This window comes from Herpailurus yagouaroundi, unplaced genomic scaffold (genome assembly GCF_014898765.1).
Source record: "Herpailurus yagouaroundi ecotype Mexico unplaced genomic scaffold, PumYag 100, whole genome shotgun sequence".
Lineage (NCBI taxonomy): Eukaryota > Metazoa > Chordata > Mammalia > Carnivora > Felidae > Herpailurus > Herpailurus yagouaroundi.
Genome location: NW_024412391.1, coordinates 79742716 through 79756953, shown reverse-complemented (window position 1 = coordinate 79756953; position 14238 = coordinate 79742716). Strand labels below are relative to the sequence as shown.

Here is a 14238-nt window from a genome sequence, read left to right as displayed (position 1 = left end):
TACTGAGTCTTAAATTTAGACCTCTCTCCAGTACATACACGGCCAGGTTCATGAGGCGTCTTCCTGTAAATGACCTTGATACAGCAGTAGAGCATAATACTAAAGCACAACTTAGAAAACAGTTTTATAAAAGCCAGGACTGTGACCCTACAACAGAGCTTCTGTAAGGATAAAATGGAGAATAACCAAAGAAGTAATGCTTCTGTTTTGTTCTGGTTACTGTTTTACATCTATTTGCCCCCCAAAGCAGTCACCTTCTCATAGGCAGGGACCATGTTCTGCTTTGGTTTGATCCGAAGGAGAAAACCTTACGGGTGAGGAATGAGGAGAGCCGTCCGTGACTGGGGTTTGCTCAGTGCTCTGCTTCGAGTTCTGTGTGCTCAGATTCATATCTGAGATACAAGGTCTACCAATAAATGGCTGTAAGTTTTCTTTACTCTGTCCAGGAGCCCGCCCACCTGTTTCTGACACCATTTTTAGCAGCAAATGCACCAGCCAAGTAAAGGGGCAGAGTGACTGCAGCTAGGCTACAGTTTTGCTCCCAGTACTTACAGAAGAGAGCTTCTAAAATTTTAAATAAATTCAGCAATGCTTGAAGTTGCACATTTAATTTTCCCTTTGTGTACTGCATCTGGGACTAAGACGACCTGATACTGTCATGATTACTGAGTCAGATTTGGAAAGAGGTATGCATTTTCATGCAAAAGGCAAAAATAGCAAATTTATTGAATGAGGTCATTTCTCCCCAAATAGCCTTTCTCTCTGTAATCAGAGTCCAAATATGTTGTGATACCTTTTATCCCCCCCACTAACAGCTGCTTTTCTCCCTTTCTTTCTGTGCATAGGAACTTGATAAAGAGCTTCCAGTGCTGAGGCCGTATTTTATCAATGACCCCGAAGAAGCTGGGGTGCGGGAAGCTGGCCTCAGAGTCACATGGCTGGGACATGCGACAGTCATGGTGGAAATGGACGAGCTCATATTTCTCACAGACCCCGTCTTTAGCTCCCGTGCGTCACCATCGCAGCACATGGGTCCGAAGCGGTTCCGTCGTCCCCCGTGCACCATAGGTGAACTCCCCCCGATAGATGCTGTCCTTATCAGTCACAACCACTATGACCACCTGGACTACAATTCTGTCATCGCTCTGAATGAACGATTTGGTCAGGAGTTGCGATGGTTTGTGCCTTTGGGTCTCCTCGACTGGATGCAGAAGTGTGGCTGTGAGAATGTGATCGAGCTGGACTGGTGGGAGGAGAATTGTGTCCCCGGACACGATAAGGTCACCTTTGTCTTTACGCCTTCCCAGCACTGGTGCAAAAGGACTCTCGTGGATGACAACAAGGTTCTGTGGGGCAGCTGGTCTGTCTTGGGGCCTTGGAGCCGATTTTTTTTTGCAGGAGACACTGGCTATTGCCCTGCCTTTGAAGAGATAGGAAAAAGGTTTGGACCTTTTGACCTTGCAGCTATTCCCATCGGAGCGTATGAACCAAGGTATGTACACTTCCCAGGATGGCAGCCCTGCTATGTAATAAGTGGCCTCAACTATGAAGTAGTTGAGTTTGTGGTCATTTGTGATCTCCTTTCTGATTTTGCTGGTGGACTTTTGGTGGTGGTGGCTATTATTGGGGGGTGGTGGGTCAGATTCAATTAAATTTCTTTTGAAAGCGTTTCAATCATACCATTAAGTAATTACTCAGAATCAGAAATTATATCACACAGAAAGATGGACCAAGGTTTAAAGAATCGCCATAACCTAGCTACAAGTTGGCATTCAGTTCTGACTTAAGTTGAACCTACCAGCCAGTAATCAAACCTAGCTCACGTTCTTCACATGGAGGACATGCTACATAACTACCTTTCACTTCACATCTGGTGTGCACCTGTCCCCAGCCTGTAGCCCTCCTGTGTTTGGCAGAGAAAAGGTGAGGAAAGCTAGCAATCAGTCCCTTGCAATGGTGTTACTTCAGTCTGTACTGAAGTTAATGTGGCAGTGACCCCACGGCATGCCCCTCGCCCACAGTCAGAGCAATTTAAAGGTCACACTTGCACTGGAGACTGAGGAGACCCAGCCCTGCCTGTGTTCTATTTCATCTTGTCTAAGGAAAAGAGAAGCGACTTCAAAGAATTCAGTTAGATTTCAGCTAACTGGGTGACAAGAACAAGTTAAACACTAAAGTACATGCACAGATACAGAATTGTATGTATGATGGCATTTTATTTCAGCAATCCTACAAGCAGTAAAACACTAGTTCAAAAATGAATTGAGCAAATCCGATGATTAGTTTCCATCTGATTTTGTTACATGTATTTAGCTTTTAAGATTCACTAAAAACCATTTCTTCACTATCTTTATGAATGCTTGCTTCTTTCTCCCTTTTTTTCTAGTTTAAAAGGCTGGACACTTTTACCTTATTTTAAAATATTATGAATCTGTAGTAGTGCTTGAACTACATTTTTCCACTATAATTCTAATGAAATCTCAAAACATCCTGTTTTCAAACCAATTTCATATAGTATTGATCTTTCCTCAGTATATGTTCCTACTGTATTAGAATATCTCATTTGTAATTATGAAAACTCTTCCTGTGTCACAGTCTATAAAGATCATATATATGGGATGGTAGAATGTGTACGGATTAACTACACAAATTCACTCACAGAATTCCCTCTTCCTGCTGCACTGTAGCTGTCTTAAGATGGGTGAAAGCCAGGAGGGCAGAATTTGCTCTAAGAAAATTAAAGTGTGGTAGCCTCTACTGTGTAATCCATTGCTCTGGTCAGTACTGACAGGTTTAGAAATAAGGTTACCAACAACTTCAGAGTACTCTCTAAATGTGAAATGATTACACCAAAATGGCTTTCAGTAGTAGACCTGTAACGTTCATACTTACATTATAGTATGGTCTATGTATTCCATCCAGGTCGGTTAGGAAGTTTTGTGTGTTTTGTTTCGTTTTGCTTTCAAGTAGGCTTCACACCCAGCGGAGAGTCCAATGCAGGGCTTGAATTCACGACTCTGAGATCACGACCTGAGCTGATTCAAGAGTCAGATGCCTAACTCACTAAGCCAGCCAGGCACACCACCACCCCGTTTTTTTTTTATTTTTTTAATGTAAGCTCTGCACCCAATGTGGGGCTTGAACTCATGACCCTGATGTGAAGAATTGCATGCTGAGCCAGCCAGGTGCCCAGGATGTTTTTATTGTAACTTTTACACCAAAATAAAAACTTTACATTTATTTCAGGTAGACATGAAGGTGGAAAGCAAATTCCTTTGATTTGTTGTAGGAATTAAAAAAAAAAATCCAACAGAAACACCAAAAACTGTTTTGATCCTGCCCCGAATTCCGAGTGTCAGGAAATAGGGCAGAATAGTACTTCTCTAGTCTGCTGTTGAGGAGAACACAGTGGCTTTGTTCCTAGGCTCCCAGGAGGCCCAGCAGCTCCTAACAGTAAATAACAGCCCTTTAGCTGTTGGAGATGGATAGCTTTTCCATGCTGTGTTGTCTAAAATCCAGAAGCACCTGTGTCAAATCCATGTCCATGAGTCTTAACTGCAGCAGAGCTGGCAGTAGCAGAGCTGAGATCCACATTCCCAGCAGCTGGTCGAGCTGGGAGGGGTCACCGTGCAGGCCACTGCCTCCTGAGCCCCACTCTTTCACAGGCATTCGGCAGCCTTACACTGTTTCCACACTCTCTTTGTTCAGTCCCCAGGGTGTACCCTGTGCTTGCTCAATCCTACGCCTCACTGTTCAGCTGTAGGATGCTCAAATAAAATCCTTGAATGGTAATTGGGTATTTTTTGCTCCCAGTTTTTCAATTTTATGCCCTAATTTTTGCTTTTTGCTTCATGTATTAAAAACGGTTTCAGCAATTTAGGTTCTTTTGAATTGCACTTTTGGTTTCTAGTCATTTATCCATTATCCAGTTTCTTTGATTCATATCAAGATTGCAAAATACCTTTTTAATGATTAAGACCTACCTTTAGAATAAATCATCAGTAAAATCAAATACACATGAAACAACATCTTACGTTTCAAAGGGGAGTTTTGCTTGAGACTTAGCTGTGGCGTCACTAGGTTTGTGCAAGTAAGATTTTTGCTTTTTTTCCAGCAGGAAAGTGGGCTCAAAACAGATGTTTTTGCCTAATGTCTTACTCCTGTGCATAACCTTAAAGGTTGATTAGATGAAGCAGTAATTATAACTTAGTGCACATTTCAAAGGCCAGAATTAATAAATTGCTGTTTTATCAGGTGGTTTATGAAATACCAGCATATAGACCCAGAAGAAGCTGTAAGGATTCACATCGATGTTCAGACAAAGAAATCTGTGGCAATTCACTGGGGAACTTTTGCCTTAGCAAATGAGGTGAGTTTGTGATAAAAGTAACTTTCGTTATGTGTTTGACCTGAGAGGATCCTGGGATCAGCACACCTTGCAGTGTGTTCAGAGATCAGACAAGAATGAGAACCTGCACAGTCCTCAAATGAATTAAGGGAATAAACCACATTAGTAAAACCGTATTTATATACAGTGAAAAAAAAAAAAAACCAACAACCTCATTACACGCTGTTCTTTTGGAAGCATGGGTTTATATAACTAAAACAGGTATAATCTTGGAAAACAGAAAAATGAACCATGTCTTCCCTCTCAAGGTGGCTTTTGTTACAGCAGAAGATGTAAGCTGTGTACATAACTCTAAAATGTGTTGAAAGGACTGACTGCTTCATGGTGAAATAAAGTGCTCTCAAGAGTCACATGTTTGATTTGGAGGGATCAGGGAGGGCTTTATGGGAGAGGTGACATCTGAATGTGGCTGTGAGAAGGCATTTCAAGAGGACTAAGGGGCAGAGCATAGACTTAGAGGCAGCAAGTGAGGGGAACAGTGAGTGTATGGATGTGATGTGGAGGACAACGGGGGAAGTGAGGCTGGACAGCCTGGAATTTTCAGGAATGTTATTCATCCAGTAAACAGTGAGTGTCTGCTCTGTGCCAGGCAATGGATAAATGGTGGCTTTATTCCTGACTGATTTTTTTCCTCAGCAAAAAATGTTTTCTCTTTTCTTGGATCTGGGACCTGTCCTAAGTAAAAATTTAGAAGTGGATGGGCAAGGGGCACCTGGTTAGCTCAGTCGATTAAGCATCCAACTCTTGATTTCGGCTCAGGTCATGATCCCAGGGTTGTGAGATTGAGCCCCACGTTGGGCTCTGTGCTGTGTGGAGGCTGCTTAGGATTCTCTCTCCCATCTCCCCCCACCCTGCCTTTCTTCCCCGCTCGCAAACACTCTTTCTCTCTCAAAAGAAAAAAAAAGTTGAACTTGGCTTCTCCTACTTTGCTTTGTGTGGCCTCTTCCACATCCCAGGGCCTCTCTGCAGGAACCCTGTGATTTCAGGCTGTTCTAGGCACTCCCTCTGCCTGATTTCTGGCCTGCCGTCTCCCTAAGTTGTATCTTTTTCTGTAGTTACACTGCCTGCCCACCCCTACTGCCCCCAGTTAGGATTCCCGTCCCATGATGCAGCAACCCCGAGCCACGCTAGGGGGAGATGGAATGGAGCAAACAAATGAATGACCACAGGGCCAGGGGAGGATGAAGGGGAACAGGAGTATGTGTGTGTATTTGAAAAGGAAATTGGATACTGCTTCCCAGTGGCATACCATACTATTCGGTGGCAATTTCTTATTCTATGTGTATATAACTGTGTATGTTCATTCCATACCCATAGATATGTATTCCATATATGACATACACAGAGCCTTAGATGAAGTAATAGTATTTTTTCAAACCCATTCAAAAAGAGGAATCACGGATGACTCCCTAGGTTTTTAACTTAACGGGGAAGATGCTCATGCTCTTTACTGAGATGGGGAAGATAAGGAAAAGGTAGAAAACCTCAGACTTCATTAGTTATTCAGCTTTCAAGAATCATTCCTGTTATAAATCTAACCTCCATCTTTATTTCTTAATGAAACCTACAACTCCATAAAGTCCTAGCAATTTAGAATGTGTTCACATTCTGACATGAGTTGCATAAACCTGACAACTATGAATTTGTTAAATTACAAAGACCACAGAATTTTTGGATGTTTACCCTATGAGTAAACACTTTAAAATGATTTGCATAAAAGTAGTTATAATAGCTGCTTACTATAAGCTGACCAAGGGATGTCCTTAACCTGGCAACACTTAAAAAAATTGTGTACATATAGCAACATCTAATTATCTAGGGAATTATGAGTCAATTTCCTGCATGATGTTATGTAAGTACTAAAACTTAACGCACTCGTTTTGGTGGAAACATTTCAGGCATTACATAAGATATGCTACCTTTTAACCTATTGGAGATCATAAAACAGTGACCCTTTAAAAGGGAATTAGAGTTGTCTCAGCTGGTTGCCTAGCCCTTAATGGAATCAGAGTGTTGGGTGCTTCTTACACCACTTAACTCTTACCTCTGATCTGCTGTCTTGCTTGATTCATAGTTGTTGTATGGCTGTGGGGCATTTTTACCTCCCTTGTGGGACTAAAGTGCTAGCATGAGCCACTTAGAAGGGTTTTTTGTTTTGTTTTGTTTTGTTTTGTTTTATTGAGAGAGTGAGCCAGCATGGAAGGGACAGAGGGGGAGAGAGAGAGTCCTAACCAGACTCAACGCTGTCAGTGCAGAGCCTGACTCGGGGCTCAATCCCACAAACCCTGAGATCATGACCTGAGCTGAAATCAAGTCAGATGCTTAACTGACTGAGCCATCCAAGTGCCCCACAGGTTTTCTAATTGAAATTGAGAAAAAAAAGAATCTTTGAATAAAGGAAAAAAATAGGAAACAAGGGGAAATGGGGGAAATGCTACCAGATTTTGTTCTCTGGGTCCCTCTTATACTCTGTAGACTACAGTGTCGATATTTGCCTAGGGATTTGAGGGTGACAACCTTCTAGGAGCCAAAAATCTTTCTCCAGCATTTGCTTACACTCTTAAACCTAAGCTTCCATATTCTTTATTAAAAAAACCTTTTTTTAATGTTATTTTTGAGAGCGTGAGCAAGTGTGAGCAGAGGAGGGGCAGAGAGGGAGACACAGAATCTGAAGCAGGCTCCAGGATCGGAGCTGTCAGCACAGACCCTGGCGTGGGGCTCAGAGTCACAGACTGAGATTATGATCTCAGCTAGTTGGACGCTTAACCAACTGAGCCACCCAGGTGCTCCCTAAACTTCCATATTCTTTTTTTTTTTTAATTTTTTTTCAACGTTTTTATTTATTTTTGGGACAGAGAGAGACAGAGCATGAACGGGGGAGGGGCAGAGAGAGAGGGAGACACAGAATCGGAAACAGGCTCCAGGCTCTGAGCCATCAGCCCAGAGCCCGACGCGGGGCTCGAACTCACGGACCGCGAGATCGTGACCTGGCTGAAGTCGGACGCCAACCGACTGCGCCACCCAGGCGCCCCCCTAAACCTCCATATTCTTAAAAAATGTTGGTAATATCTAATTCTGTAATCCTATCTTTGGCATTGATTCCATTTAGACTGGAATTTCATGTAGTGAAAGGGTCATCAGGTTTCATGCAATCTAGTGATGTTCAATCTAAGTTGGCACCAAATTTGACACTCATGGTATCTGGACAGATAATATATTTCTGTTAATGACTATATTAGAAAATGTGATTGGCTCATTTTGCTAATGCTTGAATGAAAAGACATTATTTTAAGTAGGCATATGTTATTTTAGTTTCAACTCTCATTTGAAATAACCCCCCAATATTTGCAAGGTTAATCCTTTTCCATTGTTTTCTGTGTGCCCTCTGCCAGCATTACTTAGAGCCCCCAGTGAAACTGAGTGAGGCTCTAGGAAGATACGGACTTAAGACTGAAGATTTTTTTGTCTTGAAGCATGGAGAATCCAGATACCTCCATACTGACGATGAAAACTCTGAATGAATGTGAGCATGTGAGCTTTTAGTGAAAAAGGTATCCTCTAAGCTTCTAGGAAAGACTAAGAAATTCATGAATATTAGGATGTTTTACATTTGTAAACCACTTCTATAAGTTTGTGTTGTATGTTTTGTGTGACAGCTTGCTTGCTACTCCAAATGCCAGTTCATATAAAGAAGAGTTCAGAGGTGGGTCATTTAAATACTGAATTGGCAGAGGGGAATTTGAATCCTGTCTCAATGGTAGAAGCACTGAAATGGAATTTTTTTTAAAGGATTATGCTTTAGTGGTAGAATTTGGAAGTTAGGAAAACTGATTTTAAAGTCTTCTTTCTGTCCTTCTGGTGAAGGGCCTTCTACAGGTTAAATCTGTCTACCTAGATGGTTTGAGTCTGCACATCTAAACTTCTTAATTCACATTAGAGTAAGTGATGGAATGGACACCTACCTGCTTACAGCATTTCTTGTTGTTCTGTCCACATTAGCTTATATGCCAAATGTTGAATGATTTATTTTTTTAAGTATAAAACCACAGGAGATTGGGCTAAGTTACCGTTTTTAAAGACATCATTGTTTCAAAGAGGAATGATATATTTTGTTGCACATCCCCAGTCCCCAAATCAGAAGCTGCCTGAGTTGGGCAGAGGAAGGGAGAGTGTGGTTATGAGGACATGATTGATGACATTTTCTATTTTTAATCTACAAGTCAGACCTGAACACAAAGATCACTGAAAGGAAATAGTATTTTACAAAGATAAATGCAGATCTTAAAATGTTAACAATTCCTTCTATATTCTCTTTTCTCTCCACCTACTCATCCCCCCCCCCCGGGGGGGTTCGTAGCTCCAACCCTCGATGTATCAATAAGATTTATAAATAATTTATGTTTTACATGATTCAGAGGTCTTATATTTTTATATTAAATGACCCATACGCACAATTCTGCTTTTACTAAGCTAGCACGGAATACTAGCAGTTTAAAAGTAATTCTAGGAATTAGGTGACCTGAGTTTAGTCCCGTAAGGGCCCTGGGATTGCTTGATTGCTCTGAACATTCCTCAGAGCCAATGAGGTACATTAGAGGCCCATCCCATCTTCCTGCTCCCCAGTCTCAGTGAAATAAATTTCATTTGCAGAATAATCAAAGTAGGTTTTTACAGCATATGCTACACGGGCACTATTCTATTTATTTTCACGTACACATCTATGCATGCCACCTGTTAGCTACTTAATTGGAATTTTAATCCTGCTTCCACTACGGTTTTCTGTGTATCCTGCCACAAGTCACCTACACTCACTGTGCCTCAGTTTCCTCATGTGCAACAAGAGGATAATTTTGACCTACCTCCAAAAAAATGTGAATAGTGATATTTTAAAAAGCACTTTGAAAATATAAGGGAGAAAATTATTTCTTAAGACCTCACTGCCTACTAGAGATCTGAAAGCTAAAACTAGGCTCATGCTTTTGGTCGCGTATCATTCCCATTGCAGATTCAAGCGTCTGTACCTAGGACATGAAACAGTGAGGATTAACAACTTCAGCTCATTTTGTAAATTTGGGGAGTAATAGCCAAAATAAATGTAAATGATCTTCCTCAAAATTTAGCATTTTTTATCTTACAAAGATGCAAATCTGTCAGGGGGAAATGTGTATATAATGTGTGTGAATGTATGTGATTTGGAGGCACTAAAGCACAAAAAATTTCCCCGTAAGATAACCTTCAGGAAAACAAAAACTAAACCACCATAAACCTTTCACTCCGAAGGAACATTCTAGCAAGCAGATGGGAATGGAGAAGTTAGGTTGATGGTGGATTAGTTTTGGGGCCTGGTGCCCTGACACTGGCTGTGTTCACGCAGTCGCCCTCCTTCTGTTGCACGCTGCATTCAACGCGCATCTCTTGCCTCTGCTCTCTGAAGCAGACCAAGCTCATCTTAATTTGCTCCATGAATGGCCTTAACATCATTTCTGTATTCATATGCACTGTGTAACTGCGGGGCTCTGAGCACTTTAAATTATGTTCTAGTTCCACTGAATTAGGCCTGCCTCCTCACAAGCTTTAATTTTTATTACCATTCACATTCTTTCTGTGTTGACATTTTGTTAAGTACATCGAGCTTCAGGTCTCCTTGTACAGTCTCGTTCTATTGATTTCCATTGTCTCACTTAGCTACATTTGTACGTTTATGTACAAAACAAAACCAAGGGGCGCCTGGGTGGCGCAGTCGGTTAAGCGTCCGACTTCAGCCAGGTCACGATCTCGCGGTCCGTGAGTTTGAGCCCCGCGTCGGGCTCTGGGCTGATGGCTCGGAGCCTGGAGCCTGTTTCCGATTCTGTGTCTCCCTCTCTCTCTGCCCCTCCCCCGTTCATGCTCTGTCTCTCTCTGTCCCAAAAATAAATAAACGTTGAAAAAAAAAAAAATTCAAAACAAAACCAAATTTTGAAAAGCCAGATGCACTCTTTAGCCTCTATTCATTCTAACCTCTGCGGTAATACCTTTTACTCGATCTTGATCAGTTTTATTTTGCTCTTTGGCACCCATTCGAACATGTGAGATTTGATTGAGGATTCCTTCTCCTGGGGAACCCCTTGATGTTCCTCCCTGCCTGGAGGGTGGGATCGCCCAGTGGGGGGCAATCCTGAGAAAAGCCAAGATATGCCATGATCTGCACCAACCTAGATCCGTTTGTGTATTTTCACATTTCAGACCTAATGCTCTGATCTCCAGGAAATGGGATGATCTATTCAAACTAAAAAGAGGAAAGAAGATGCGGGGTTTTAGAATCCAGTGCTGCCAAAGCACATTAAAGCCAAATCCTAGTTTTTATCATGTGCACACTTTGATTTTCACTAACGAAGGCAGATTTTTAAAAAATTCGTTATAAAGAAATGTGCCTTTCAGGGAATTAGTACTTTTATTCATCAGTGATGCAAACCTAAGTAGTGTTCTTAGCATATACACGTTACTGCTATAGCCACCTGGGAACTTCCATGTTTTCACCTTAATACTGAATCCTTTTTCTACTCTAAAAGTAATTCTTCCAAGTTTGATTTCTATATTGGGATAAGCCTGAAAATACACATTTTTCTGTTTGAGGATCTGTGACTTCCTATGGAAATCCACATATTTACGAATGAACTTAAAGTACTCGTACGGCTTTGCCTTAACTACCTGGAGTAGGAAAACTTCTGCTTGCATACTGGTTTACTTAATACTAAGCATGGTGATGGTTATGAACTTGAACATTATAAAACCTGGCTGAATGGAAATCTATTAATAAGTTGTTATAGCTTATGGAATAAAAATTTACAATATGTGAAAATCTCTAAAATATGGATGAAAATTAATGAATAAAGTACTATCAAGAGAAAATGTGTATGAACTCTTCCTTTTTATTTAAAAAATTATAAAACTTATGCTCATAGTAAAATTCAGACAATTGAAGGGTAAACATAGAAAAGACCTTTCCTCAGTCCCATCTTGGTTATCATTCTAGAAAATATTCTCTCTGGATGGAAGCATAAATTGTTCATTTAAAAAACACATGCCTATTTCATGGATGCCTTTCCACATGAGCACATTCAGACTTGCTTATTTCTTCTAAGATTAGGTAAGTGACTTAACCAGTTGCCTGTGGATGGACATTTGATTATACACGGCATCTTCACAGGCTGGTGTACTGAGTGGGAGTGGTAAGGATGGGGAGAGTTTTCACCAACTCAGACTAAACTCTAATGCTGGGAACAGACTTCTGGAAGCATGTGGTATGGCTGGGCTGGGGGGTGGCCTCAAAGGCTCAGGAGCTCTACCACGAGAACAAGGTCATTCCTGCAGCAGCCCCGACGAACTAATTAATCACACACTAATGGGGTCTCAGACAAGTAACTGCACATCACTTCTAAGGGCAGGTAAGCTTACACATAAAAAAGAAAACTGTCATGTCACGTAGAGGAAATAATTGAAGTAAACTCCACAAACGGCAAAATAAAAAGACATGCTTTCAGAACAAGCTCTTCATTTGGTATCAATAAAATGGTTCAAAATAAACCAGAAGACCATGGCAAGTTATGTTGTGTTAATGTTGAAATGTGTTAATGAGGAAATTACCATTTAAATTCAGCAGGTGAAAAGAATTTCAGCTCCCTTGGTAAGGAAGATGAAAAATAGGACCAATTAGAATTTTGGTAATACTGTTACCTTTTCCTTCACGTCTGCATCATGGTGATCAACTAAAGCTCTCATTTTCTGGGCACATTCTTCTCCGTATAACAGGAAAAACAGTGAACCTTTAGGGAAAGTAGGCTGCATAGCTGAACAGCCTTCTTTTTTGCAGCAGTTATTTATATTCTGAAATAGCGTAAGAACCCGAAGAAGGATCTCCTTTGCCACATGGCCGTCATAAAGGGAAAGAAATGATGAATCCACCTGAAATAGGAAACAATGACTATTTTTTAAATTTTTGAAAATATTTTTCATGTATATTTTCCCACTTGAAAACTACACTGAATACATTTAAAAAAATCTTGTCATAGAAAATTATCCCTAAAATCACCTAACATAAATGTAAAATCTTAATGCACCCCTATACTGTATACCAATGGAAAAAAAGAGGCTTCGTAGTTTTAGCTGAAAAATTCTGTTTTCTTAGAGTCCTAGATTGTAGTCATTTGGAAAAACACCCATATCCTTTTTAAGGTCCAAGTTTCCTCACGGGAGCTCATCAACTCCCCAGACATTTGCTGCCCACTGCACACTGTGGGCATGAGCATGGGGCACATGGATGAGGTCACTGTCACAGGTTCCCTCCTTTACAGGAGTTGACGCCTGTTTGCTATTAGTACCGCCTTTGCTTTCTTCAGAACACTTATCACAGCTTTTAGTGATCTTATTTTGTTACATATTTTTGTCTCTTCTCACAAGCTCCACGAGGACAGGCACCATGCCACGTGCGCCCACTGGTGTGTCCTGGCACTCAGCCCGGCATCTGGCACATCCTGGGGACTAGGTAGGTGAAGACTAGTGTTTCAGTGGATGTGAAGATACATGTGAACACAAGTAGGTCAAGTATAGGAGACGTGATGACATACTGGTACCCCAAAATGGACAGGCAGAACAATTATAATTTATTACTGTCAGGGAGAACTTTTCCAAAATGATTTTTAAAAGGAAAATATGTTCATTACAGAAAATTTGGGAAATTCATATATAGGCAAAAAGAACCAAATTAAAAAAATCTGTTAACATGTTGGATAAATCTCTCTAGGCCAAATCTATATATTTGTATACTTACAAAACAAATATGTAAACTACTTACTTGGGCACCAAGGAGTCCTTCTGCCATGGCTGGATTTTCAGATAAATTCACAAGCAGCTTCAAAACTTGAACCTGAAATAAGAATAATACTGGTTTGTTTCAGACCAGTGAGCGTGGATTTTCCCTTCCCGGCAATACTGCCCTCTCACTGCGGTCACATTCTAAAGTCCTGCCCGGGCTTCCGGGTCTGGCTCAAATCCTTTGCCCCACAGAGCCCTCTCTGCGTGCATCTTGTGAGGGCCTCTCTCCTCTTCCACACCTGGCGCACTCCGGGAGCACTTCTCACACAGCAGGATTGCTTATTTATTTATTTATTTATTTAAAAAAAATTTTTTTTTTTTTCAACGTTTATTTATTTTTGGGACAGAGAGAGACAGAGCATGAACGGGGGAGGGGCAGAGAGAGAGGGAGACACAGAATCAGAAACAGGCTCCAGGCTCTGAGCCATCAGCCCAGAGCCCGACGCGGGGCTCGAACTCACGGACCATGAGATCGTGACCTGGTTGAAGTCGGACGCTTAACCGACTGCGCCACCCAGGCGCCCCCAGCAGGCTTATTTAAACCTTACTTTTTCAAGTACATCGTCAGGGAAGAGATTCTGAATGTCTCATTGCCTACCCAACCCCCAACCCATGGTAATAAACTTAACATCTGTTTCATAAATGAGCTTTATTATGATTACTGGTAAGTGAAATACAATCTTTGGAACAAAAAAAGAATCTCTCAAAGCTTGGTTTATTTCTATTTAAAGTATGAAAATCTTGGAGCAGTTCAGTTACCGAGACTAGATAAAAATATGGCCCTTTTCTTTTTTTTTTTTTTTTTTTTAATTTTTTTTTTTTCAACGTTTATTTATTTTTGGGACAGAGAGAGACAGAGCATGAACGGGGGAGGGGCAGAGAGAGAGGAAGACACAGACTCGGAAACAGGCTCCAGGCTCTGAGCCATCAGCCCAGAGCCTGACGCGGGGCTCGAACTCACGGACCGCGAGATCGTGACC

General features: G+C 41.3%; 2 protein-coding genes across 6 annotated transcripts in view; one reads left to right on the top strand and one right to left on the bottom strand.

Annotated features, from left to right (window-relative positions):
- NAPEPLD (N-acyl phosphatidylethanolamine phospholipase D) overlaps positions 1-9516 on the top strand; it is a 44824-nt gene extending 35308 nt beyond the window's left edge. For 4 of the 5 annotated variants that reach the window (XM_040472851.1, XM_040472854.1, XM_040472850.1 and 1 more), the window contains exons 3-5: positions 846-1492; positions 4255-4369; positions 7801-9516. In XM_040472851.1, coding sequence (XP_040328785.1) covers positions 846-1492; positions 4255-4369; positions 7801-7929 — 891 coding nt within the window. In that variant the 3' untranslated portion in view covers positions 7930-9516. The remainder of the gene's footprint in view (positions 1-845; positions 1493-4254; positions 4370-7800) is intronic. The other variant, XM_040472855.1, reaches the window with a different exon arrangement.
- Positions 9517-11296: 1780 nt separating this feature from the next.
- Positions 11297-14238, bottom strand: part of ARMC10 (armadillo repeat containing 10) — a 19747-nt gene continuing 16805 nt past the window's right edge. Inside the window, exons 5-6 of the mRNA XM_040472856.1 lie at positions 13239-13310; positions 11297-12349 (exon numbers count right to left, since the gene is read on the bottom strand). Of these exons, the coding sequence (XP_040328790.1) occupies positions 12098-12349; positions 13239-13310 (324 nt within the window). The 3' untranslated portion in view covers positions 11297-12097. The remainder of the gene's footprint in view (positions 12350-13238; positions 13311-14238) is intronic.